The sequence below is a fragment of the Tursiops truncatus genome, chromosome 11, assembly GCF_011762595.2.
Source record: "Tursiops truncatus isolate mTurTru1 chromosome 11, mTurTru1.mat.Y, whole genome shotgun sequence".
Taxonomy (NCBI): Eukaryota; Metazoa; Chordata; class Mammalia; order Artiodactyla; family Delphinidae; genus Tursiops; species Tursiops truncatus.
Genome location: NC_047044.1, coordinates 99,390,882 through 99,418,715, shown reverse-complemented (window position 1 = coordinate 99,418,715; position 27,834 = coordinate 99,390,882). Strand labels below are relative to the sequence as shown.

The following is a 27,834-nucleotide window of genomic DNA, read 5'->3' as shown; positions in this document are numbered from 1 at the left end:
TGGTCCTTCACTATAGATAATTTGAGAACCACTGTCTTGTGGGATCCAGGTACGTGTGTGTGTGCAGAAGCGAGGGTAGGGCTGTGCTCACCAGGGTGGCAGCCTGAGGTACACGAAGGAGCGATGGGAGTCACACAGGTCTGACTTCACCCAGCTCTGCCGCTTACTAGCTGTTTCACAGGGCTCAGTTCACCTGTGTGAGCCTGTTTCCTGGTCTGTAAAATGGCATAATGATGCTCTCTCTAGAACTTGTTAGGAAATCTGCAAATGTTTTATGTCAGGTGAGCTATGAACGGTAGCTATTCCCCCTAGAATAGAAGCTGCTTGAGACCGGGGGATGTGTCTTCCTCATCTTTGTGGTTTCCGTGCCAAGCACTCCAAACATAACTTCTGAATGAGTAAATGAACACACAGGTGAATGGTTTCTGCTCAATCCTCATTGATTAGGCAGGAGGGATGCCGTGTTTCCCGCCTCAGGGCTATGAAGGAAGGGGTGAGTGGAGGGTGGAGACGAGTGCCTCATGTACTTGAAATCTCCACAGGACGGGCAGGTGTGTTTCCTCTGCTTGCCACCAGCTGTATACCTCTTGGTTGCAAGGAAGTTCTGGCTGGGGGCTCTGAGCTATGGTGGTTGTTCATTTCTCCGCTCCCACGCCCCTGTTCTCTTCTGCTTCACCTCTACTTGCTGGACGCTCCCCTCCTATCCGCCCCCCGCACCCCCATTCCTTGCGCCAGGTCTCTGCTCCCCCCACCCTTTCCTCCTTTGGTCACTGCCTCTTCTCTCCGTGTCATCAACCCCATGAGATTGATACTCCCTGTTTTCTTAACTTCATGTCCCACCCGAATGCTTTCTGCCCAAGCCTTATACTACTTGTACTATTATTTCCTCTGACATTTTCTCACTTTTCAAAGCCTAGCTTCATCTAGCAGTACTAGTGGTTAAAGCGTAGGTCTGAGGTGCTTTAACCCTAATCTTTAACGTAAATTCTTATCAATTAAAAATAAAATGAGGGGCTGCCCTGGTGGCGCAGTGGTTGAGAGTCCGCCTGCCGACGCAGGGGACGCGGGTTCGTGCCCCGGTCCGGGAAGATCCCACATGCCGCGGAGCGGCCGGGCCCGTGAGCCATGGCCGCTGAGCCTGCGCGTCCGGAGCCTGTGCTCCGCAACGGGAGAGGCCACAACAGTGAGAGGCCCGTGTACCGCAAAACTAAATAAATAAATAAAAATAAAATGAGTATTCCCACACTATCTCAAGGATCAGGCGTGGCCCAGAGGCCACCTGGGAGGACCCTGGGACGATTCGGTCCATTCCCGGGCCCGCTGCTCACCCGTAAGTGCAGCCCCTGCCCCGCACCTCCTGGAACTTACATGTTGAAGAGGTTGAGGCCGATGCGGTAGAGCCGCTTGCGCAGGGTGTCGGTGGAGAGCGTGGGAGACTTGCAGCTGGCCGGGTTCTCGCAGTGGTAGCGCGGCAGGCTCAGGATCATGGCCTGCAGGGCCTCCTTGGAGGCCGAGGCCGACGCTGCCGATTTGGTGGACGCGCTGCTGCTGCTCAGCTGCTCCGAGCTGTCGCCGGCCTCGGCCTCCGCCCCTTTCCCCGCCTCCTCGGCCTCCTCCTCTCCGTCTTCCTCCTCCTCCGCTGCCGGCACCGCGGCTCCCGGCGGGCTGGCGCGCAGGGCCCCGTTGGCTCCCGCCTCTGCGCTCGCGCCCTCGGCGGGCACGTCCTCCTGGCCGGCGCTGGGGGCCTCCAGGGCCTCCTGCCCGCCGGCCTCGTCCTGCTCGGCCTTGCCCGCCGCGGACTCTGCAGGGGCTGAGGCCGTCGGCGCGCCCAGGCAGTTGGCCACGGACAGAGCCGTGGAGGAGGAGACGGAGATGTTCCGGCTGGCGATCTGCACGGTGACGTCCCGGAAGGCCATCATGAGGGTGCTGCCGTGGCCCTGGGGCGGGCCGGCGGGCTCGGTGGGCTCGGCCCAGTCCCCCGAGTGGGCGCCCTCGGGCTCCCGCGCCTCGGTCTCCAGGCCCGGCGGCCCCGTGCCCGCGCGCAGGGCCCTGTGGACCTGGTAAGCGCCGCTCTCCTGCAGGGAGCACACGGTCTTGAGGCTCCAGGTGCTGAGGGCGTCGTCGATGGACTTGGCCAGGGACTGCACCTGCTCGGTGAAGGAGTCCTCCAGTTCGGTGAGTGTGCCCGCGATGGTGGGCGGCAGGGAGGGCGAGCGCGCCAGCGGCAGTCCCGAGAGGCCGCAGCCCTCCAGGAGCGCCCTCTCGGCCGCCAGGCTCTCGGCCGTGGGCGCGCGCGCCTTGCGCAGGGAGATGCGCCGCGGCAGGCGGCTCTCCAGGAGCGAGTTGCGGATCTTTTCGAAGTTCTTGCTGAGCTGGTACTGGCGGAAGGCGGTTTGGATGGTGCAAGCGGCGCGCCGGGACACCAGGTGGCCCCCGTACTTGTGTTCTAGCATTTCAATCTGCAGGGAAGACAAAGAGGCGCGAGCGCAGTTAGGGAAGGGGTGTGACAGTCCTTGAGAAAGACGGTGGCGGCGGCTGTCGACTGGGGCAGGGGATTGAGCTGCTAAACTTCGGCGGGGGCGCGGGAAGGTACAGCTTCGGGGCACTGAGGGGCTCATGTCTGAAAACCCTAGCACGCCATGGCCTGAGATGCCAAAGCTCCCAGAGGTGTGGGATGTAGGACTGGATTCTGGGATTGGTGATGCCAGGGGCAGGGGACGGACGAGGTGCGAATGGTAGGGGGCGGTTATTTCCAAATGTTCGTATCAGAGATGCATACGGTGGAGTTCATGGCTGAAATGCATGACATCCTGAATTTGTATTAAAATACTCCATCAAAAGAAGTGGGAGGGCTAGATGAAACTATTAATAAAACTTGTTAGGGCTGGGTGGTGGTTAAATGGGAGTTTATTACACTACTCTTTCTACTTTTGTGTTTTTTTTTTTTTTTTTTTTTTTTCTGTACGCGGGGCTCTCACTGCCGTGGCCTCTCCCGCCGCGGAGCACAGGCTCCGGACGCGCAGGCCCAGCGGCCATGGCCCACGGGCCCAGCCGCTCCGCGGCATGTGGGATCCTCCCGGACCGGGGCACGAACCCATGTCCCCTGCATCGGCAGGCGGACCCTCAACCACTGCGCCACCAGGGAAGCCCTTGTGTGTATTTTTAAATAATAGAAAATTGAAAATTAAATAGAAAGGCTAAAAAATATCGCTGCTACTCCTGTACACCTGCTTTCTTTCTCAGCATTCGTGTCATGCATTGGGGTAGTTTCCTGTTCCTGGGAGCCTCATAAGGGTTGGGACTGGGGTTGGATCATCTCTGTGTTCCCAGCATCCAGCCCAAGGACTGGCACAGGGTAGAGCTCAATAAATGTGAATTTCATAAAAAGACAGATGGATGGTGGATGGATGTTTCAATAAGGGGAGTCCCTCCAGGCTACCCTGCTCCACAATTCCAGCCACCTCTGTTTCCAACAATGGGAGCTGTTACAACCAGGGCAGGGCTTGGTGGGGCTGGTTGGCAGGGCCCGGGGTGGGGACGGCCCTGCCTCATCTGGGCAGATGTGAACACAGGAAAACTTCTGGCACTGGCCAGTCTGCCTTCAAGGCCCTTCCTCCCCTCCTCTCAGCTCTGTCCCCCATCTGTGGTCTTTTCTCCTCCTTGGGTTGCTAAGCTCTCACTTTTTCTCTCTTATCAAAAACCTCTCAGGAAAGGACTAGAAAGACATTCCCCCGAGGTGTGAATGACCAGTAACAGTTAGCAGTGCTCCTTCCTAGAGATTTTTGCACTTAAATAACAGACAAAGCCTGTGTGAAGGGGATGGACAAAATGGTAGCACTGTGGTGGGTTCCATAGTCCTTAGAGAAGACTGGGAAGTGAGAACGTATTCCTGGGCCCTGAAACCATGTATTCCCAGCTGTACACTCCACTTACACAGAGCAGCCTTCCTGAACTAAGAATCGGGCCAGGTGGCTGAAATTAATACTCAAGGCAAGAACAACGTCACTCCTCCATCCTCCCTCAGGATCATGGGGGGAGGGGTACAGATACAAAGGCCAAATTTCATCCCCCAATACAAGGAACACTTCACCGCGCTTCCCGCTCCCCCAGGGACTGCAGCTGGAGTGACTACTTCCCAACTACCCTGGCAGCCCCCTCTGTCCCTTCCCTGTGGGTGCCCCACAGCTGGACCAGCAGAGACACCCTCCTAGCCCAGGAGACCTCATAGATACAATCCCAATGCCCAGGGACAAGCCCAGGTAAATGGGACCTCCTCAGTGTGTGTCCTGGGCTCTTCCTGTCTCACCATCCAATGCCCTTTCCCATCCCCAAGCCTAGTGGCATTATGCTGCCTCTCTCCCCACATCCAATGCTTCCCTCTGAAGAGACTTGGAAAACGTATTCATATTAAGGTTTAGAAGGCCACTGAGTCTTCCTATAGGACTCCTCCCAGAAGCACTTGCAGTTCACAAGGTGCAAGGCCTTAAGCAGGAGGCAGGAAGCTCTCCTGGGACTCACGGCCCTGGTGTTGCAGGGACATCCAAGGCGCTCTTCTAAAGCATGCCAAGTGTGTTAGTTATCTCCTGCTGCAGAACAAATTACCACAAAGGTAGCCGCTTAAAACAACACGGTTTATTTCCTCGCAGTTCTGGAGGCCAGCAGTCTGGGCACAGCTCAGCTGGGTTCTCACCAGGCTGAAATCAAGGTGTCAGCTAGGACTGCAGGCCCATCTGCGGGTCGGGGTCCTCTTTCAAGCTCACTCCTGTTGGCAGATTTCAGCTCCCGGAGATTTAAGACTGAGGCCTCAATTACCAGAAGCTGCCTGCTGTTCTCTGCCACCTGGTCCCCTTCACAGCGTGGTCGTTTGCTCCTTCAAGGCCAACAAGAGAGCCTCTGTGTGAGGCCTCACTGCCTTTAAAGGGTCCACCTGATTCATTCAGGCCACCCGGGATGACCTCCCTTTTGACTAACTCAATGTCAACTGATTGGTAACTTAATCGTAGTAGTGACACCCATCATATTCACTAGTCCCGCCCACACTCCAGGGGAGGGGATTATATAGGCATGTCCACCGGGATCAGGCGTCTCTGGGGCCCTCTTAGAATGCTGCCTGCCATACCAACTGGACAGTTGCCTGTGGGCTTTTATCTAGGTATGACCTCATGTACCCAGGGGCCCCAGAGAAACACAGGTATCTGCCTCTGATGCATTCTCCTGCTTCTGCAGAAATCACACCAGAAGGAAGAGAGCATGGTAGCTCCTGAGGCCCAGAATCGGCCTTGGCAGGAAAGTCCTCCAAGGGGAAGAGTAGAGAGGGAGGGGAGCTGACTGCTCACCTGCCTCCTTCTTGCCAGTTCCACCTCCCATTTACCCCTCCCCAAGCACCATGAGCAGCTGACCCCAGACAGGAATTCACATCTCCTTCCTCCCTGGCCTGCTCATAGGTCTGGGGAAACCCCTGGCCCAAGAGCTTCTCTTCAGATTATGAGATGCTACTGGCAATAGAGGGAAGGTATGAAATCCCATTGCCTGAAGTGTTTCCAGAATGGTGAAAGGTCCACCCCCTGGCATGGTGTCATCCCACCTAGAGGCACAGGCTGGCTGAGATAACTGAGGAGACTTCTTCTACCAGCCAGTGTCCATGCTTCACCCAAGGAGAAAAGAAAAGCAGATTTTAAATTCCTGAGTCTGTTGCATCGGGTCCTCCACTGGACTGTGAGCCGCATGAAGGTAGGCTTTGCCTGCCATGCTCACTGCTCTATCCCCAGTGCTTAGAGTACATAGTAGACCTTCAATGAATATTTATTGAATAACATAAAACCTTCCTAATCTGACCGTAACTTTTCTCTCCCGGGCTGATGATTTCACCCTCTCTGGCCTCCTTTGTAGGTTTACTTCATCCCCTAGTCTCTCCTACTTGCATTTCCAGCCTCTACCCTGGTTTTGACTCCTTTCCACCAGCCTACAGACCCTCCTTAATGTCCCAGGCTGAAACATGACCCTGCTTGACTCCCCTGCTCTGGGCCACTAGCCCAATCTCTGTATTTTTCCACCAAACCTATAGGAGGACCAGTCTGCCCGCTCTGCCTCAGTCCGTGAGCCCGTGCCGAACCACTGGCCCGCCCCGGTCCGTGAGCACATGGCCGAACCACTGGCCTGCCCCGGTCCGTGAGCACATGGCCGAACCACTGGCCCGCCCCGTGTGCCCTGACTGCTTGCAGCTGCCTCCTGCTACCACCAGACTAATGAAATGACTCTCAGAAAGGTACTGATGACCTTCAATCACTAAATCCCATCCTCAGCCTTCCTCCCCATCCTTTCTGCAGCTTTGATACTTTATCACCTTGAAACTTGTCCTCCGCTCTCATGACCCAGTCTGTCTTGGATTTCCTGTCTCCATACAGCTCCTTGAGCCTATATTCTGACCACAAGGTCCCTAACCGTGCTAGTTACGAGTCATGTGTGTGCTCTCCTCCATTCTCCAGACACACTTTAATGATTTTCCTGTGCATTTCTGGACATCTTCCTTGACTTCTATGTTGGAAGTCTTTAGAGCAGCCCCCTGGTAGCTGATAACTAACAGCTGATGAAATGAGAACTAGCTCATGCAGAGCCTTCGTGGCGACTCTAAAGGTGTCCCGCGGGCTAATGTCTTCTCACCTCTTGTCTGAGAACCTCGTCTTCCATTCACTCTGATAGGTGAATGAGCAAGCCCATAGGGAAATACCCAGTCCCAGATCTGCCTCTTCCCTGATGGTTGACCTTGGGCAAGTTTCTTAACGTCTCTGAACCTCAGTTTTCTTATCTGTTAAATGAAGCTAATCCTGCTGACTCTGTAGCTTGTTGTGAGAATTAAATTATTTCCCGTAGCACCTGACACACAGTAGGTGCTCAATAAGTGGTAGCAGTTTGATGTTGACAGTGATGATTCTGGGACTCTCAACTCTCCATCCCTGGACTCCATCCTAGACCTACATTTCCAAGAGCCCATCGTCTCCCCCGGCTCACCCAAACCAGCTCTGGATGACGTCCTTATTCACCTAACAGCACCCTGGCTACAAGGTCATCCAGTTTGGGGACCTCGCTTTTGTCCCTGGGTCGGCCTTTGCCTTATCCTCTGCATTTCTCAGGCTGAAAGTCCTATAGCGCCCCCCCCCATGCCTTTTGCAATCATCCTGAACTTTCCACCAGACTGTCACCATGTGGGGCTCTCCTGGACCCCCCATTTGGACCACTCTGACAACCCCCCATCCACCTTGCACTATATTCCCCTGATCAGTATCCTCAGAGAGCGGGTGTAAACACAGGACTTCCGGCGCTTGAGACCATTGCCCTAAACAAGTGTAAACACCATCTCCTGGGGGTCTGGCGCTGAGCAGCCTGGCCCCGCCTACCCCCCAGCCCCTCCTACTACGCGGAGTCCACACTCACGCGCCAGCCCCGCCTCCTGCTCCCCCCTCCCCCAACTAGGCTTTCCTGCTCCGCGGATCTCCCGCTCAGCCTCCCCGCAGCCGGCTTTGTCCTCCCCAGCCTCACCTCCCACTCTCATGCCCTTTCCCCTTTCTTCAAATGTGCCTCCTCCACGAAGCTTCCCAGTTCCCCCAACCAGAACGGGGTCTCCCTGCCCTGAACCACGCCCCCCCAAGGTTGTTTCGTGCTTCTCTTTGACACTCAGTTTCCCCTGCTAATCTCCCAAGACTCCATTAAGCATAAGTTATTGGAGGCCCCGGATGTGGCCTTCGCATCGTCTGGCGCACGGACGGCCTCAGCCCAGAGCCTGGCCCGAAGCCACAGCTCAGGACGGTCTCTGAATTCAGCTGTGGGATCGTCACCGTTTGTCCCCATCGTCTAACACAGCTGGCTGCCACTCATCCTGGCCTCGTGCCTGCTGCCCCCAGTGTCCCCACCGCTTCCTTCGCATCTCAGCACCCCAGACGGTGCGTCACAGGCCGCACAGCGTAATCCGCCTCTGCATCCCCCGTGCCCAGCGCTGAGCCAGACCCGTGTTTGGGGCTTAATCAATGTTTGCGGTCGTGAACTAAACTGAACTCTCTCCTCTGCACCAGGGGAAATGCAGTCCAGGCTGTCTTCTGGGTCTGGGCTTGGAGCCAAAGGCTGTACCACCGGCCCCGCCCCCCATGTGCATTCCCCTCCCCCCATGGTCACAGGCCTTGGGGAATCGGTGGTTCCCCGGGTCAGCTCCATCCGCCCCAGCCAGGCCCCTCTCACCTCCCTGACCCTGTTCTTAGCAGGGCCAGGCCAGAGAGCTGAGGGACCAGCTCGTGGGAGGGGGGGGTCCGGGCCCACCGGCCAAGGAGCAGCTCCGCCCACTTCTCTCGAATACCCGTGAGTCCTGGGTAACTGTGGCCTCCCTCCTCCCAGGAGAGCCATCCCTCGGCTCCTGCTGGGGAGGCAGTGGGCGGGGCTGGCGGCTGTCTCGCTAAGGAGCCTTAAGTGTTCATCAGAACAGGCTCCCTCTTCCAAGCGGCTGCGTGGCTGAGCCCGACAGGGCCTCTGAGGGACGTTGGGGCACCAGGCCCGGGTGAGGGGGCGGGGACGGGTCCCACGTGCGCCAGGATTTCTCAGTGGAGAAGATTAAAGCAGTACGTGGTGTGAGTCTGCAGACCTTGGCGAGGCGAACCTCACACCTCACCTGAGGCTCCTGGGCGGAGTCTAGGGAGGGGAGAGGAGCCCGCAGGACGGGTGGCCTGCACTGAGCAGGGTTGTTCTTCTCTGTGTGCCCACCTCCCTGCCCACCGTCCAAAACACAGAAAGTGTTCAGCATGGCAAGGGGCACAGAGGCCTGCTGGGGAACAGGGCTGCCCTGGGACCCTCTCCCGATGCAGCCAGGTAGGGGCGCTGGGGAAGAGCCACGGCTCAGCTGCTCCCTGAGCCAGATACTCCCTCGGGTGGGGCTGCTCCAGGAAGCCTGCTCTGAACCCTGGTCGGGCTACTTGCCCTGTGCCAGGATCCCGCAGTGCCCTGCACACCGCTTCCGCAGAACCTACCCCTTCACCGCGGTGGCAGCAGATGGGGAGGGCTCTGGGTTAAAATCGTGGACTGTGGGGTCTGTTCTGGTTGCACCGGGGTGCATACCTAGGAATGTGTCCTTAGGCAAGTCACTTAACATCACTAAGCCTCGGTCTTCTCATTCCTAAGATGGGGACAGTGAGAGTCTCAGGCCGCGGGGACATTGTGCAGATGAGGGGGGGAGATGGCGCACAGAAAGTGCTGCAGTGCTGTTAGTGTCGCCTGTGCCGTCCTGTGTCAGCGCCCACCACTGGCACCAGAGCTCCCTGAGACCGGACTGCATCTTGCGCATCGCGGTGCCCCCAGGCCTTGCACGGGGCCCAGCACAGCAGCTGTGCACCGCCGTCCCTGAACTGAGACCACAGAGCAGAGCAGCACCCTGGCGCATCTTGCCTTCACCGCCACCCTCAGCAGGCTGGTCCACTGGGGCCCTCACGCCCGCGGTAGCGCTCTGACCTTCAGAGCGGGACAGAGCCTCAGACACAAGTGAGCAAACTGAGGCCCAGAGAGGGACGGTGACCTGGAAACATGACCACCACTTCTCGCCTTGAGAGGCACCCCATGGTGAGGCTGGACCCTGAGGCTTGGGGTCCAGGAGATCTGCTCTCCAGACAGAGAGCGGCTGCCACCCAGGACCCTGACTCAGGAGCAGGGCCTGGATGCTGTGAACACAGCTCCACGGCTGCCGGGCTTGGACAACACAGAGACCTATGCAGTTTCGACATCCCAGATGGGCTCCAGTGGGTGCTACCCGACAGGCGCAGAGAACAGGACACAAACTCCCTAGAGAACTTGAACTTGGAAATCACACGCGTGGCCTCTGTATCTTTGCCATGGCCACTTCCTAAAGGAACCTCCCCGCAAGGGGTCCACATGCTCCCTCCCTCTAGGGTGGAGCCCCAAGGATCACCTTGAGGTGAAATGGGAGAGTTGAGGGCAGAGCAAGCAAAGGAAGACAGTCTCCTCCCTGTGGGGCCTCGGGGAGGGGGCCAGTCGGCGCATGGTGCTCGGGGACAGAGAACAGGGAAGCCTGGGGGCCTCATTCATTCATTGGCTCGTCCATCCCTGTGCTCCTCCAAGGCGCCAGGCTGTGCTGGGCGCAGGAACAACAGCGGGCATGGCCGGCAGCGCCCGGGGCTCACCCCCAGGCAGTGCTCACTCCTCCCCCGACAGTGGAGGGAACAGCACCCCAGAGGCATTCGGAGCACAATCTGCTCACTCTGCGACAGCCTGGGCATGACAGAGCCCCTGCCCTCGCGAGGGGGATGCGGCCAGACGGCAGAGCCCGCCGTGGGCACTCAGGAACGGCACACTCCCCGGCTCGGGGGCTCTGAGCCCAGACTGAACTGTGAGTAGGGATCACCCAGGTGAGTGTGACCGGGGATGGGTGGGGAGTGTTCCCAGCAGAGGAAGCGAAGTACACGAGGGCTCAAAGGACAGCCAAGAGGCACAGCTGGAGCCCCGAGTGGGAGCAAGGCAGGATGTGGGGGCGGATCTGGGGGCGGCAGAGCCTGAAGTCCTTGTCCCCTAGAAAACGAGGGGCCGTAGGCGCCTCCATGTGGGGTACCGTGACCGCTGTGATGCAGCTGCGGTGTGGGGACTGGGTCAAAGCAGAGGGTCTATAGGAGGCTTCCCCAGGGGCACACAGGCCTAGGTCGGGGGCGGGGGGGGGGATGGCAGGAGAGGATGGGACTTGGGAAGTGGTTAAGAGTAGCATGGGGGGTGGGGTCTGGATCAGACGCAGGGCGGAGAGAGCCACGGAAAACACCTGGGAGTTTGGACTGGCCGATGGAGCGGGCCTGGCAGGTTGGTGAACTGGGGAGATAGTGATTTTGTCCCAGATCCCTTCCAGCCCAAGGACCACAGGATGTGGGTGACTCATGAGGGTCACAGGAGCAGAATACTAAATCCTAGATCTCTAAGAAACCTGAGATAGAGTCAGGACCTGGCCCAGGCTTCATGCCCATCCCCATCCCCTTCAGGTCACTGAACTGTTACTTTCCCCTCTTCATCCTTTGAGCATCTTCTCATGTCAGGCACTGTGTCGGGCACCAGGGGTGTCATGATGGTTGTCTTTGCCTTGCCTTAAAGGAGACGTCAAGTAAACAGGAATGGTGATCCTGGGCTGAAGGGCTATGTCAGGGAACGCCTGGGTGCTGTGGGACCACTGAGAAAGGACATCCAACACAGCCTTGGGAGGGCGGGGAGAGCTGCCAGCGAAGAGGAAGGTGCGGGAGAGCAAGTCCTAAAGCAAGAGAAGGAGTGAATGAGGCCAGTGCAGGAGTAGGAGGGGGGTAGGAATGTTAGCAGTAGAGGCAAAGGGCTGTATGAGGCAACTGAGGCCCAGAGAAGTTAAGCAACTTGCCTAAGGTCACACAGTTCATCTGCAGAAGAGAGAGTTGTGGAGCTCCATCTTTTGTAAACGTGTGCTGTGTTTTTAGCCACTCTGCTCCCTTCAGTCCCTTTCTCCCCTCCCCTTCCCACCCCTAACCTGTCTTGGCCTGGAGAGCTACAGGGGCCAGGGGAGGTGGGCTATTCCCCAGGGCACGAGGGCTCCACCACACCCGTACCAGCCCTCATCTTTCCTGCCCCACTGCTGCTGGCCTGACATGCAAACCCATCTACTAGAATTATGCCCACCATGAAAAAGGTCCACGGTGCCCGTCAGAACCCTGCACAACCCTCCCTATCCCACTAATCAGTTAGAATTAAACTCATTCCCTGCCCAGGCAGAAGCACCAGTTTCCTTTGGTGTTACTAACAGGATACTCCTTAAATTGAACTGTAATCTCTTTGGGGAGCAGGTAGGGACCATGATTTTTTTCTTTTTGGTACCCCACTCCCTCATTGCTTTACGCATCGCAGTTATTCAAAAAATATTCACTCGCTAAGCTCTTCCTCTGCCCGAGGCACTCTGCTGGATGCCAGGGGATGGGATGAATAGGACATGGTCTCTGTCCTCAAGGGGCGGAGCCGAGTGGAACTGAGAGGACGTTCTCATCTGTGCCAGCTGACCGCCCACATCACAGCATGCGGTTCCAGATGGACTGCCTCCCAGCCCCGGCATGGGCCTTCTCTACCTCAGAAGCGGGACAGTCTACATTTTTAACAGCTCTAATTGTTAACGGAGCTAAAAACAAACCCCTTCCTCTCCTACAAGTTTCATGCATTAGTACCACTATTTTTACCTGGAATGATAGAAAATAATCTAATCCAGCCAATTCACATTCAGCTCTTCCATGTCTAAAACTGGTTTTCATGTCTACAGTTTCCCTGTATGACCCCAGCCAGTTGTTTTCTTTCTTAGAAGAACCTTAGAACCTCACGATTCTCTTTTTCCCTCTTAAATGAAACCCCTAGAACCAGACAGCCTGACCAGTAACTAGTGTGGGGCTCCAGGCAGCTGCCCCCTTACACGGGGGGTTTTATTCACCCATCTGTGAAGGCTGCTGGACCCATATCATTGGCAACTGCTTCATGGGCTATTGACGCATCTTGAGCTTATAGTCAGCTGAATCCCGAAGGCCTCTCACCCGCGACCAAGCCTGCTCATCTTATAGTAGTGCTGTGGGATTTTCAAAGCTAAGAACAGAACTTTAGATTTTTCCCTCTTTCACCTGATTTTTTTCCACTTAAACAATATTTCCTAATGAGTTTTTTTCAAATCTGGGATTCTGTCATCAAGGTATTAGCTTTTCCCTTTCAGCTTTGCATCAGTCCTTTTTTGAAATGGTTGACCTGGGCAGGACCAAGGACAGTGCCCCACTCAATGACCCTGGCATTGGCACTGATAGAAAAATCAGTGTTTTTTGACAATTCCGTTTGAGAACGGCCCACCCGACTATATTGTCAACTAACCCACTTCCTATCCTGTCCACGTAGATATCACGGGAGATTTTGTCAAATACTTTACTGAAGCCTGGTGCACCGCCTGCAGCCCCTGACCTTGGATAATAGCTCGACATCTATGCTGAAAGGAAGAAAAGACTGGTTGGGCTTGACTCAGTCTCAGTGACTTTTCTATTAGCTTCGCTTCGAAAACTCACAGTCCGTTGGGTTAAAGAATGGTTCTTTAGAACCTACACCTTTTAGAGCTAGAAGGGACCTCAGAGATGATTCAAGATCTAATTCCCAATTTTGCTGATGAGGAAACCAAAGCCCAGAATGCTTAACTGGCATTTTCCCAAGTCACAGAGGAACTAGAATAAGAACAAGGATTGGATCCCACATCTGTGCTCCATGCTCAATGCTCTTTCTTAGCAATATTAAGTCATAAATTCTTTCTCTAAATGTGTTCGCGCACACACACACACACACACACACACACACACACACACACACACACACAGATCTTCCTTCAGGTCTCTTAATTTCCCACCCGTACAAGCCATGCCGTTATCATTTTGGAGGGTTCAGCTGGGACCCAGTGACTGACTTCTTTCTCCTCCTGCTTCACAGAATGGAAGCTGGAGGCTCAGAACTCCTCAGTGCAATTTGTTCTCCAATAAGGGGGTCTTTGGACTCCCCCAGTCTGGGCTAATCCTGGGACTCCTCAGTCTACCTGAAGGAGACCACTGTCTTCAAACCTCTTGTGAGCCTGTGTGCTGAGCAGGGGCCTGGCCCCTTGGGTGGGCAGGTAAGCTGGACCGTCTCTTCTGGGGTGGGAATTGTGTCAGCAGCTGGTCTTCCTGCAGTGGTAAGAGGGGCAGAGCCCTGAACACGCTGCCTGTGGGCCTGGCATTACAAGGGTGACCCCTGCCACGGAAGGCTGGTTGCCTGAGGAACTGGGCTGCAGGGAAGGGCAGTCACTTGGTCCAGTTTGGGAGAACTAGAGGCAAAGAGGTCTGCCTGCAGCAGAGGCGGCCTAGACAGGGGCATCCCTGGTACCCTGGACAGCGCCCGAGACAGGGCCCTCCACCACCCTTCCCACCCCCCTCGGAGGCCCTGGGTACCTGTTTATTCTTTAGGTCAAGGGAGAGTTCGTAATCGGAGGCGGCAGGGGCGCGGGCGCAGAGCGCAGCTGCCGGGACAGGCTGCTGCCTGCTGGGGGAGGCCGCGCAGTGGAGGCCGGCCCGCGGGGAGGCGCCCCCCGCCCCCGGCCGCTTCTCCTCCTCCTGCAGCTCCTGGGCTTGAGCCTTCGGGGCGTGAGCACTGGGTCTGCCGGCCGCCGCCGCCGCCGCCGCCGCCACGGAGTCCTCCGTGCCCGCACCGGCCTGGGCGCAGGAGCCGTCACTGTGAACGAAAGGCAACTGTGCTCGGTTGGGGGTAGGGGCGGGGTGCATGTGAGTGCGGGGGAGGGGGGCTGGGGCCCTCTGGCAGCGACGGGCCTCACCAGCGGAGGGGCTGGTGGGGGCCTCCTGCGGTCCCCATTAGGGAAGGGCCCCAGCCCTGGAGGAGAGCCTGAACTTGTGGAGGGTCCCCGGGGGGCAGAGGGAAGGAGTGGCTGGCACTGGCCGCAGCTCAGGAACCTGCTTAGAAGCGGTAGAGCAGGTGCTTAAGGGTAGACTACCTGAGTTCCAGGCTGGGCCCTGCCTCTTATTGGCTCTGGGGCCCTGAGCAGGTTACGTAACCTCACGTTTCCTCTGTTTCCCCATCTATAAAGCAGGAATAATACTAGTGCCTACCTCATAAGGATGCTGGAAGGCTTAAGCTAGTTAAAGTTCTTAAAGCCGTGCCTGGCCCCTGGTCCCTGCTCTATGTGTGTTAACTACCGTAATTACCCATGGCCTGGCCCCTGGTCCCTGCTCTATGTGTGTTAACTACCGTAATTACCCATGGCCTGGCCCCTGGTCCCTGCTCTATGTGTGTTAACTACCGTAATTACCCATGGCCTGGCTTTCTGGCCAGTGGCTGAAGTAGCTGGGAGGAAGCTGATCCTCGCTGAGCCAGCTCCCTCTGTAGACTGCCCAAAGGGGCTGGGGGAGGAGTGGTGCTTATAATCCTGGCTTGGGTTATGAAGTATCTGTTCTTCCCCAGCCCCTACTCTCTTCCTGTGGAGCCAGCAGCAGGCTGGCCATAGCTGCTGCCCACCCGCCTCCTCTAAGACGACACTCTGGCTGCCCGGGGGGCTGCTACACTCAGGTTGCTCCCCTCCCCGGCCAGCCTCTGAATTCTGCCCGTCCCCAAGGCCCAGTGCTGAGCCATCTCCTGCATGAAGACGTTCCGGTGTTTCCAGCTTTCAGGCTCCATCTGCTAGAACACCAGAGAGTCACCGCCTCCTTCACTGAGGAGAAGCATCTCGGCTCACGGTGGGGCTCCAGTGCAGCCCCACTACTGTGTGGCTTTGGTCAAGCGGCTTTTTCCCTGACCCCTGGTTTCCTCATCAGTATAGAGGAGGCACTAGTACCTGCCCTACGGGCTCACGCAAGGCGTAAGGGAGTCAGCGTAGGTGAGGTGTTTAGCACAGTGCCCGGCACAGACTAAATGCTCCGTAAACCTTAACTCTTATTTCCCCCATCTCCCTTCCCCGCCCCCACCAGAGCCCGGCACTTGTATTCTATGCGAATCCCTTCTCCCCAGTTAGTGCTGAGCAAACAACGAAGGCTCAATAAACACTTGTTGAAGGATGAATTGAAGAGAACCCAAGGCTACTGGCATGGCCTCAGCAGTGGACAGAGTCTCTAAGGTTATCTAGTTCATCCTTCCCATCTCCCTTTTCCGCATATGAGGAGTGGGGGCCCAGGGAGGTGGGCTGGCTCTGGTTGAGGGCCAGTCAACCTTAGGGCTTATTTCTTCCACGGCTTCGTCCCATGTAAGATGCCCCCAATCGTGCCAGAGAAGGGACCTCTTCAAGCTCTTGTTTCCACCCAAACTCCTGGTGCTAGAATAAGCAAGGGTGGAGTGAAGAATCCTCTCTTCATTCAACTTCTTCTGTCCCCCCCAGCACTCCCCTGCACCCCACCAAACATAGATAAAGAAGAGCTCACTGGCCAGCCCTAGCGACGAGCAGCCTCAAACTCCTTGCCACTGCATGATTCTTTGCTTGGTCATTCTGTGGCCATCAATCAAGCTGTAGAGTTGGATGAGCTCTAAGTACGTGGCTTTTTCACTAGTATCACCAGGAAGTTCTTTTTAAGATCTAACTTCAGCTCCTCTTGTGATAGGACATGGCCATTCTTCCCGCAGAGCCCATGGAAGTAGCCCTTTCCCACTCCCAGAACAACTCGCCTCCTGGGGACAGCATTGGGTCTCACCCATCTCTGCTCTGCACTGTCCTTGGTACTGATGCCCAAGGCTTCTTAACCCTAAAAGGTTTTCAAGACTCTTTAGAGACCAAACACCTTTAAAGAGAGCCCTTTGCTCCCTTTATGCTGCTGGAGGATGCTTGGCAGGAGGTTCTCAGGAGTTGGTGCCCCTCAGTAGCAGTGCTCCACCAATGGTAGTGGAGGCTGGTGGACAAACACCCCAGCGTCCTTGTCTCTGGGGCAGGACAGCTCTGAGACGCATTTCACACCGTCTCCCAGACGTGCCCCATGGGATTGAACCCCAGTTGCCCAAAGCAGTGACCTGATCATTAATGAACCTACATTGGCTTCCTTCTCTTTTGTGTCTCATCCGCCACTCTCCTGTTGACACTTCTTGGGGTCACCTGGTCCCAAAGACACTACTTACGTTAAAACAAAACACATTTTCAAAATAACCTGTCTCGTGGGCCACCACTCTGGATATGGACGACGGCTCCAAGGCCATCTCACCTGAACTCATCCGTAGGGTCTGGGAGATAGGAGGCCCCCACTGTCATCTCCAGCATGTGCACGTGCACGTGCATGCACACTCACACACACATACACTCACACACACACAGCGTTCTAACTAGCGCTGTGGCTTCGGGTAGCTCGCGTCCTCCTGAGTCAGTGTCTTTACCTGCCACCTCACAGGAGCTTACTCATCTCCAGGGACCCTCCAGCTTGGACGTTCTGGGAGCTTGGATTCCAGTGCCGAGGCCAGACCACCAAGGCCCACCAGCCCCAAGGTTCCAGGCTCTCTGGCTGGTGGAACCAACTCTGTCTTTGCCCACCTATGTGCACAAGGACCTGAGAGACTGTGCCCCCCAAGGTATATGATGAAAAGTTTTGGAAAGGGGACCCCATCCTTGTCGTCCTTCCTTCTAATACTCCACAGACTTGTGTGGTAGGAGGTGGTGATGGAAACCCAAGACTACTGTCATCAATATGGCAAGGTTTAGGCTTGTCAGTGGAGGACAAAGAATATGGAAGGCAGACCTGGGTTAGAATCCTGGTTCTGCTACTTATGATGTGGCCTTGGGCAAATTACATAATCTCCTTGTGGCTCTATTTCTTCATCTGAAAAACAGGCATCCTTGTAATGCCTTTACAACGTTGCTGTGAGGAATAAAGACAGCTGGCGCAGCCCCAGTACACTGCCTGGCACACGGTAGTTGATAGCAATGGTGGTTGTATTCTGAGCTGAAACCCTATAGCATGGAGTCCCACAAGAATGCCCAGAAAAATAGCACGGCGCATTCCTAAGTGCAAGAGGTTCTCAATAGTTAGCCTTCCTGTCAACCTTCACAAAATTGAAATAATAGGGTTTTTCCTCGTTCCTCGTGGCCTTTCCCAGACCCCCGACTAACTCCCAGGGTCTTTAGGGAGAGGAGTGAAGATGGACTGGCTCCCACCACTGTTCTCCACCCACTGGAGAAAGGACACAGTGAAGAGCCTTGGTCTTGGGAGTTTCCAAGTCATGGGATCCATGGCCTCTGAGGAACCTGTGTGTATTCACGCCCTGGTGGGGCCACCACGGTGTGGGGCGCGCCCGAGGTGGGCGTCTGTCCAGTGCTGGTGGTATGGATTTGTGCTTCGGGCACAGGGAAAGCTCAGATCTTCAGCCCAGGCTGTCATAGCTGGAAGGACCATCTCTCTCAATCCACAGTCTCTTACGGAACTGGAAGTCCATTGTTCCAGTGCCCAGAGCATCACTCCTCCCAAGACACCGGCTGTGTCCCTTAAGTTTCCAGAATTTGCCAGGCTGACCTCACGTCATAAAGCCGGCATCCCTAGTGGGTCCAATTTCAGGCAGCCTGGCGCGTGGACAGGAATCGTGTGAATGGGATTAACTCTGTGACAAGCAGAGCTTCTTTTAAGCCCCTGGCTTGAGCTTCTGGAGAGGAATCCTGATGAACTTCACTGTCCTGGGCTTCATATCCAGCTGCAGAAACAGACTCCTTGAATGGTAGTCCACTAGCCTGGGGCAACTTAAGGTCACTGCTGACATATGGGAGATGCTAGTCACAAGAGTCTTGCCTGGGTTGGGGCACCCATTTGAAAAGGGAAAAGTAGAACGTGGGTGTCATCAGAATGAGAGGTTCTTAGAAGGCTTTGGTTACACCCACATGACATTAGGCTGATACACGTACAGGGGCCTAGGCCATGCACGGAGGTTATGCCACGCGTGAGAACACAGGGCGTGAGTATGGGAAATGAAAGTCTTTGAGAACTTGGGGGACAAGCAGTTTCTCAGAGGACACTACATGCACACAGGACCAGCATGATCTGTGTTGAAACTCAGCATCATCGGGGGAGGGTCACTCATGTGGGACACTGGCTTGTGCACAGTGGGATTCCAGGTACCCACTGAGCAAGCCTGGTCCTGGCACATATAGGACTCCCCTGAGGTTCCAGTGACCACCCAGCCTGTCTCTCGTCTCTGCTATCAGAGTTGACTTCCTAAAATGCGATGTGTTAACGCCAATCCTCTGCTCAAAACCCAGCAGTGACTTTCCAGTAATGCCGGATACAGTTCATTGTTCCACTCATGTCCGTGTGGTACTCAAGAGCGGTCATGATCTCACCCCAATCTCCTTTTCCAGCCTCATCTCCAGGAGTGACCTAGCCACTCTGTCCACGCTGAAACTCTCCCCAGATCTGCCACACACCCTCAGACCACCATGCGTCTCCCGTGATTTCCTCCCGCCTGAAAGGCCTCATGCCCCTAACCCTCCCATCCATTCTTTCTCTGCCTTGTCAACTCTTTCAGGACTCACTCATTGCCCCAGGAAGAGTCCACCCCACAATATGCTCCAGTAATCCTTGGCACTTGCCTCTGTTTTAGCGATGACCACCTTGTGCCCTAAGTATTCATTGATATGTCTCTGTCTTCCACCAGCCGCTGCTATGTACACCTTTTTGTCACAGGTGCTTATCACAGTGGGCTGGCTTTTAAGTCATGTTTAATAAATGTTAAATGGATGGAGGGATGGGTGGGTGGATGGATGAATGGATGGGTGGAGGGAGGGAGGGAGGGGGGGAGGAATGGATGGGTGGATGGATGAATAGATGGGTGGATGGAAGGAGGGAGGGAGGGAGGAATGGATGGGTGGATGCGTGAATGGATGGGTGGATGGAAGGAGGGAGGGAGGGAGGAATGGATGGGTGGATGGGTGAATGGATGGGCGGATGGATGGAGGGAGGGAGGGAGGAATGGATGGGTGGATGGGTGAATGGATGGGTGGAGGGATGGAGGGAGGGAGGGAGGAATGGATGGGTGGAGGGAGGGAGGGAGGGAGGGAGGAATGGATGGGTGGATGGATGGAGGGATGGGTGGAGGGATGGAGGGAGGGAGGGAGGAATGGATGGGTGGATGGATGGAGGGATGGGTGGAGGGAGGGAGGGAGGAATGGATGGGTGGAGGGAGGGAGGGAGGGAGGGAGGAATGGATGGGTGGATGGATGGAGGGATGGGTGGAGGGAGGGAGGGAGGGAGGGAGGAATGGATGGGTGGAGGGAGGGAGGGAGGAATGGATGGGTGGAGGGAGGGAGGGAGGGAGGGAGGAATGGATGGGTGGATGGATGGAGGGATGGGTGGAGGGATGGAGGGAGGGAGGGAGGAATGGATGGGTGGATGGCATTTGACCTTTTACACTTTCCCAAGGGCAGAGATACTGCGGTGAGCTTGGTGGTGTACCACCCAGACCCTGCTTCAAGGACTGCTTGCCCAGCTCTGGAGGTGCTGTTGAAGATGGCCTTCATCTGTCAGCTGCCCCCCACCCCAGTTCCTTCAGGAACTGCAGTGAGCTACTGGGCCAAAGTCAAATCCTCCCCAGGGCTATCTGCATCCAACAGCTGACAAAGAGGGGACATAAAGGCTCAGCCGTATGACCCAACATGGGTTGGCTAGGTCACTCTCCCTCCAGAGCCCCCGTGGGATTAGCCGAGGCTCCTGGTGGACCTGCAACACAGGTTGACTTCTCTCTCTGCCCCACGCCGTGCTCCTGCCCTCCCTTCCATGGGTGTTGATCCCAAACACCCTCCAGCAAGCGTCCAGCACCCTGAACTCAGAATCTCCTTCCCAGAGGCACCAGTCAGCGATGGAGACCCAGCTTTTCTTTTTCCTTCCTTTTCCTTGTCAGCCAGGATTACCCTGGTCTCCCTGCCCCCAGACCTGCAAAGCCTTTCTGGGCTCCGGATGTCTTTGATAAAGACTCTGGACTCTCTTCCCAGAAAATGCACGTGATTTCATACACGCCAAGCTTTACCTCCACTTTCAGAGGCTTTACAGACTCCGCGGATCGGGCTGAAGACGCTCTCCTGGAGGGATGATCATGGATTTTGTCCATATGCTGAGAGCTGCGCCAAGCGCTGCAGGCAGCTCTGGTCATCCAGAGGAAACATGAGGGTTTTCAGACACCGGCACTGCTCCCTCAAAACCGACGGACCCTCGCTCACGGGTAAGAGAGCTTGAGTGGAGGGAGCCCCTGGTCCTACGACTCACTAGTCAGGTGATTTCGAGCGAAACACTTCACTTTTCTGCACCTCGGTTTTCTCATTTGCAAAATGGGGGTGTGAATATCTCCTTTCCAAGAGAGTGAGGAAGACGAAGTGACCTCCTAGGCTGGTGTGCTGCCCACCGTGGAACATCTGTCCCTAGGAAGGATGAGGGAGAAGGAAGGGCAGCTGTGCAGCCCCCGGCAGGGAGCTGGTCCCGGCAGAGGTGTCCTCCCCGGGCTCCCAGGCAGACCCTTCCCGGTGCCAGGAGCTGAGGGGACAGGAGCTACTGCAGAGCCTGTGAGGGCCAGGGAGGGGGGTGCTATGCCTGGGTAGGGGAAGACTTCAGGGGAGGGGGCCCCCAGGTCCTGGCACGAAGGCAGAGAAAGGCAGGAGGAGGAGCCTGGAGGCCCAGCCCCTGCGGCTGGTTGGTGCGGGTGATGGGCGGGGAGGCAGGGCCACTTCCCCTCCCTGCAAAGGCCTGAGCAGCAATTACCAGAGACGCAGCCGGGAGTGTTTTGAAGGCTGGAGGACTCCTTGGGCTAGAAGATGCCCCCAGAGGGCCTGACCAATTGCACTAGATTATCTCGGTCTCTGCCAGCCTTTCTTAAAGCGCTTCTGGGACAAAGAAACTAGGCATTTTCCAGACAAAAGCCAACAAAAAGCCTCACAGCTCAAGATTTTTCAGCCTTTACTAAAACACTCCTGTCTCTCCCTCTCCTGAATCGATAAAGTGATCTCAGGTGGTCAGAATAAAGGCCAAGCAAGGGGAGTCAAGTGTCCTTGGGTGTCCCAGATGGTACTGGGGAGAGGTTGCAGCGAACAGAGGTCCAGCGTAAGGAACAAATTCACTCGCCGCCCATTCCAAGCACAGGCTAGGAGATGCCGGCCGCCCTGCACCTTCCTGTTCACACCACACCAGGGCCACAGCAGAATCCTCGCCGCCTCCCTGACCCCGCGTCATCCAAGCTGGACGCCACAGTTCACGGTAGGATGCCCTGGAGGAGGGCGGCCGTGTCTTCCCTGCTGTCCGCTTGCGGAGGCCGCCCTGCCTTCATTGGCTGTGACACATCCCAAGGCCCCGAGAGAGTGAGTTATTGTCTGTACCGGCGGCTCCTGGGAGACTCCAGGCTTTGACTAAACGGCTGCTCCAGAAGGTGCTGGCTGGGTTGCTTTGTCTGGGGGGGTTTCTTGCTGAAGGCATCACACTCCTCCTCCGGGCCTGTGCCCTCCCCAGACCCAGGCCCAGTCACGGTGGGGCCCCAGAGTCCAACGTGGAAACGGCCCCTGCGTAGCCCACTCCTCAGCGGGACGCCAGCACCAGGGAGGCCTCACCTAGAAGCTTCCTCAGGACGCCTCCCTCACGGACTCACAAGCTGGGCCACACGGACTAACGCCATCTCATTGCCCCTGGAAGCCTAATATTTTTGAGCGTTTGTTTTCCTCCCAGTAGACGTGGATCTGGAAGCAAAATCAGGCTCTAAGGACGCCCGCCCCGCTCGCCGCCTGACACACCGCACACAGCTCCCAAGCGCGTGCCCCTCTGAGCCCCTGAATACACCTCGGGCTTTCTCACCTCCCGTGTCTGCCCACATTCCCATCTCACCCACCCTGAGGCTGCAGCTGCAGAAGTGTGGCCTGTACTCTGTCCCTGACACACCCCACGGTCACCTCACAGCTGCACTGAATGGTTACAGCTAGTGAGCTCTGGCTTGTCGTCCACGTTTTCCTTTTATTATGAACTATCTGATACATGCAAATACGAATAACGTGCACGCGAGGTTCAGAGAAGAACCTTCGCTTGCACCCAGCTCAGGAAACAGCCCATCCGTACCCGCCGGTTCCTCCTTCTCTCCTCGGAGGAGTGCCTGCCCTGGATTCGTGTTTATGATCCCCAGCTTCTCCTTAGGGGCGAATTTCCTCCTTGTCACGTCCCATAAGCAGCACTGGCTGCTGGGCAGGGGCGCTGCCAAGTGCGCCTCGTGCTGGTGGGGGCGGCTCGGGAGCTCTCAGGGTCTAGCAGAGCCCAGGAAGGGGCAGGAGGCCCTCCCGGGGGACGGCCCCCAGCCCCCAGCTCCAGTCCGGACTGGAAAGATGGTAGGGCTCTGACGCAGCCAGGCTGTGCCCGTTCCTGCAGCAAGGAGGGCTTTCGAGTGAGATAATGGACTTGCTCCCTAAGGAACCCTGCTTCTGGCCCCGTGTGGCCAGATGGGTAACGATTTCCAAAGGCACCGCGGGGACCGTCCGGAGCCATGCAGAAATAGCCCACGGAAATGCCAGGTGAGGCTGGCAGAGGTGGACTCGGGAGAAGCGTCAGCCTGTGAGCCGCTGGCAGCCAGGTCAAGGGTGTGAGTGCCTTTGGGGTCCCTGAGAGGAGGGAGCACGCGAGGCGGTGTCAGCACAGCACGGCAGAAGTTACAAACGCAGACCCAGCGCCAGGCGGCCAGGCTCTGCCATGCACCTGCGTGTGGCCTTGGGCAAGTCTCCTAACCTCCTTGGGCCTTACTTTCCTCTCTAGGAAAGGATCGCAGTAGTAATGTATATGAGATGCTCTCAGCCCTATGTAAGTAGCAACCATCGTTTTCCTTTTCAGGATTTACAACATGTTATTTTGTCAAATAAGATAAAAGGCAAAAGCACCGGCTTCCCTGGTGGTGCAGTGGTTACGAATCCGCCTGCCAATGAGGGGGACACGGGTTCGAGCCCTGGCCTGGGAAGATCCCACGTGCCGCGGAGCAACCAAGCCCGTGCGCCACAACTACTGAGCCTGCACTCTAGAGCCTGCGAGCCACAACTACTGAGCCTGTGAGCCACAACTACTGAGCCCACGTGCTGCAACTACTGAAGCCCGTATGCCTACAGCCCGTGCCCCGCAACAAGAGAAGCCACCGCAATGAGAAGCCCGCACGCCGCAATTAAGAGTAGCCCCAGCTCGCTGCAAATAGAGAAAGCCCATGCACAGCAACGAAGACCCAACGCAGCCAAAAATAAATAAATAAATTTGTAATAATAATTTAATTTTTAATAATTAATTTATATAAAAAAATAAAAGAACCAGACAGACGGCTGTGGTTAAAATCCCACCTCTCACTAGCTGTGTGGAGCTGGGCTAGTTCCTTAACTCCGCTGAGCTCGTTTCGTCCTGTGTAAGGTGGGGATACCTATGTTGCTGGGAGAGTTAATAAAACAATGACCATAAAGCCTCTGGCACCTATGTGATGCTCGGTAAATGCAGGTTTCCTCCCCTAATCTGGGCCTGTTGTGCTTCCCTGGCTTCTGGGCTGCTGTGCTCTCCCTGGAGAGCGAAGACCTCATCTGGTCCTTCTTGGATCCCTCCAACAGCCCTGTGATGGTGGCCCACACAAACCATGTGCGGACAGCCCATCCCAGAGGTGGGGCATGAGACCACGTCTCTCCATTTCCCTCTTCCAGGTCCCCCCAAACCAGCCCTACCTCACCCAGCAGAGATGTTTCCTACGTTTCCTTGGTCCTGAGCCATTTTCAGGGAAGGCTATCCTCCCACCTCCTCGCATTCCACCCCACATCGGGGGAAAGGTCTCTGATGGCCTACAGGTGCCTGTGTCAGTCAGGTGTGTACTTGCCAAAAACCAGGAGTCTTGTGACACAAGAGATGGAAATGGCAGAATCACCAGCCGGGTAGGACATTGCTCTAGACATCTGCCAGGTTACTATGGAGCAAGATTCCTTGCCTGTTTCTTTATGGTCACCTTCCTTATCTTCACCTTTCCTCCTGGAAGTCCTTCCTAATGTCTAGCTTCAATCTTTCTTGCTTCAGTAGAAACCACTCCAAGCTCACAGTATCAGAATGGCCAGGCAATTTCGCACATGCCTGTGGGTTTCACGGGTCATCTCCAAAAGTGTTTGGGAGGAAGGGCCAGCAATGCGGGACACAATGGCTTTGGGGAGAAGCTCCAGAGCTCCCAGCACGGGGAGCCACCCCTTCCAGGCAGGGCAGTGGTCAGTGCCAGGCCATAAACCTTTCCCTGCGGGGGCTAAACTGTCTCCTCCTCTTAAGAGGAAGCCAAGCTGTCGTCTGGCTAGATGTTCCTGATAAAATGTCTCTGCCCTTAATCGCATCCTTGCTGCACTGTGACAGCCCAGTGCTGGGTTAAATGATTTCCTCCCCTGCCCTGACGTCTAGAAAATCTCTCCAGGCCTGTTGGCCCTGCTTGATTGTCATTTATCGGGGCTCTTAGCTTCTTTGATCTCTTCCCCAAATTGGTCCCTCAGTTCTTGAGTCACCCCCCCCCACCCCGCCCTGCTCCTCTCTCTCTCGTTCTCTCTCCAGCCAACTCTGTGTGTCACAGGCTAGGCTTGAGTAGAAACATCTGAAAGCGGCCCCCTCCCCCATGCCATCGCCTGCTGTCCGAAGGAGGGACTGGACCCTCTCCCTGAAGGGCACAGCTCAACGACCCTGAGCAAGATGCAGGGTAGTGGGTCCCCTCCTGCTTACCATACTAGGGGCTCCTGCTGGGACCCCATCCCCTGAAGGAGTCGGCCCACTCTTTCTAAGTATTTCTCAGTCACACCTGAGTTTCTAGACCCCTTCTCCTGGGACTCCTGGATCTTAACTGATGTCTCCCTCTGTGCTCTTGAAAAATCCAGCTTTAAAACAGCTAGCATTTATTGAGTGCCTACTATATACCAGACACCTTTGCCCACGTCATGTTGTTGAATCCTCGCAGTCACCCTGCTGTCCCCATTGGACAGAAAAGAAAATCGCGGATTCGAGAGCTTCAGTAATTGCACCAAGGTCACAGAGTTTGTAAGCGGCCAAGCCAGAACTTGAACCTGGATGTGAGTTACTCTGTCCATGCTCTCAGCTGCTGCATCCTCGTGCTTCCTTGAAGGCTTCCTGAGCTCACCTTCCAGCCCAGGCACTCCTATCCCACCTCGTCACCCTCCTCCTTTCCGACCTAGAAGGGAATCCACAGAATCTGGTGCTCATCTCTCCGCCCTCAGAGAAGAAAGGGAATTCTCTGTATTCCCTTGTATTGTAGAGTTCTTCGTTGGTCAGTCATTAAGAGTCTCCTGTTTACCAGAATCGTTTCTTGTTACGAATTAGTAAATTCATACTAATGTGATACATCAGTCTCTCATGAATCTGTTTCTGGTGAGTCAGTCCCCCTGGAATCCAAGAACCACAGGGACGCCTAATTGATTCTCCAAACCTGCAAGACTACAGCCTAGACTTAGAGCCCGGTGCCCACACCAGTTCCCGCCAGCCTGCGGGGGGTGGGGGGCAGGAGGAGGGGGCCCCAGGCCCGTCAAACAGTGACAAGAAAGAGGCGCCCCGCCGCTCCTCTGTCTGCACGGGCTCTGTCTTCACCTCCAGAACCTGAGCAAGTTGCTGCCCTTCCCTGAGCATTTCCTCGGCTGAAAACTGGACGCAGGGATTCTCGCCCTCGTGACTTTGAAGGTTTGTGGGGAGGATCGGTGGAGTGGAGGGTGGGAAGGAGCCTGTCACCTGGCAGACGCTGCATACAGTGAGCTGAGGCTGAGGCTGGCTCACCACCCAACACTTCCTCGTTGCCGGGGGCCGAGTCCAGCTCCCAGGCCGCGCCCTGGGGAGGCGACGGGGATGGAAATGAGACAGGTGGTCATGCGAGGGCAGTGGGATCATGCTTGTGAGGTGAGGCTGGTCTCCTTTAAAACTGCCTTTTGTGTTTTCACAGTAAGTGAAATGGAGAAAGAAACCCTGTGGCCAGCCACCCTCCCAGCCCTCCTCTGACTCAGGTTCCATTGCTTCCTCCCCACGAGCCTCCGCCCAGGCGCTCCTGTTCAGGTCACAGCACTTTGCTTCATCCTGCTTTGCAAACGCTCCTGGTCCCTTGGCCAGATGTGGATGCCTCATCCGGCCAGGGCAGCTCCTTGCCGTCCTATAGAATCACTGGGGGGATTAGACCGGCCACCACCCATGTGATAGCTGAGGCCACTGAGGCCTAGAGCAGCGGGGGGGGGGTGGGGCACCAGCACTGTCGGGTGGCCTGAGCCCTCCCTGTTCTGCGTGACCCCAGCATCACCAGCGGGAGACCTGGGGTGAGGCACTTCCTCTCCTGGGTCTCCTGTCTGGGCAGTAAAGGGCCAAGGCTTCCTGGTTCTCTGCCGCCTTGACGGCCTGTGGTTCCAAGTCCGTGGACCCCTTCTCTGTGCTCCGCCACACTTCTCCTGGCTCCAGACAGAAAAACACGTCTTCCTTCACCAACAGCTGTCTTTCCTGTTTTGTTTTGTTTTTTAATCGTCACAAAAGTTATCTCTAAAAATCTCCTTTCTTAAACCATTCCAATGCCTCTCAAAGGCAGTAAATTCTTGAAGAATGCCTGATCTCATGCAATCCCTCCTGCGATAGACTATTTCCTCATTGGGGGTCTGAGGAAATGCATTTAAAACTCTTTCTGTCATCCATCAGAAATGCTTATTGGAATTATGTCATTTTCATAGTTGTGCTACCGGTTACAAGATAAATGAACAGGTAAAGGTGACCTTTCAGAGGAGAAAACAAGACAGCACAGGAAACAGTGAGGTTAGAAGAATCTCTAGGCCTGCGAAGAGAGGCCACGCTTTCTGGGAATGAAACGAGAGTATCCAAAAGATTCAAGCAAGAAGCTTTCAGCAAATGGAACGAGAACTTGTTTCCCCCCAAACTGGACAACGCTCTGCGTTAATAAACACCAATCCTTGTGATAGCTTTCATTTTGTTATTCTGGAAATATTATCTTGGTTATGTTTCTCTCTCTCTCTCTCTCTCTCTTTTTGTGGGATCTCAGTTCCCCGACCAGGGACTGAACCCGGGCCACGGCAGTGAGAGCCCAGAATCCTAACCACTAAACCACCAGGGAACTCCCATGTTTATTTCTTTAAATAATAAAGCCTAGAGCTTTTCTCCTCTAAAAATATTCTCTTGGTCATTTCTCTGTTCGGTCCGGTTGTGCTGATGTAGTTACCTAAGGCTGCCTGAGTCTCCTGCTGGGAGGGGCGTGGCAGGGAAAGGCCCCGACTTCTCGGTCCCTGGACCAAGAGCCAGGTTCTCCGGGAGGGGCTGTGCAGGGTGGCGGCCACAC

At 55.9% G+C, this 27,834-nt stretch overlaps 1 protein-coding gene and 1 long non-coding RNA gene across 14 annotated transcripts in view; one reads left to right on the top strand and one right to left on the bottom strand.

The window, feature by feature from the left end:
• IQSEC3 (IQ motif and Sec7 domain ArfGEF 3) overlaps window positions 1–2,661 on the bottom strand; it is a 36,251-nt gene extending 33,590 nt beyond the window's left edge. For all 5 annotated transcript variants that reach the window (XR_012324569.1, XR_012324568.1, XR_012324570.1 and 2 more), the window contains exon 1: window positions 1,369–2,661. Coding sequence is in view for 2 of the 5 variants with exons in the window: in XM_073789172.1 (XP_073645273.1) it covers window positions 1,369–2,618 (1,250 nt within the window). In the remaining 3 variants the exon portion in view is untranslated. The remainder of the gene's footprint in view (window positions 1–1,368) is intronic.
• On the top strand, window positions 1,754–26,177 carry LOC141275920 (uncharacterized). 9 transcript variants are annotated; one of them, XR_012324575.1, is made up of 7 exons: window positions 1,754–2,175; window positions 6,065–6,265; window positions 13,489–15,111; window positions 15,206–15,278; window positions 16,908–17,085; window positions 19,027–19,184; window positions 19,920–26,177. It is a non-coding gene; the product is annotated as an uncharacterized lncRNA (long non-coding RNA). The 9 variants fall into 9 exon arrangements; XR_012324573.1 differs by having other exon boundaries at window positions 13,489–15,278; window positions 19,920–20,715; window positions 21,627–26,177; XR_012324574.1 differs by having other exon boundaries at window positions 13,489–15,278; window positions 19,920–20,715; window positions 21,622–26,177.
• The last annotated feature ends 1,657 nt before the right edge of the window (window positions 26,178–27,834 follow it).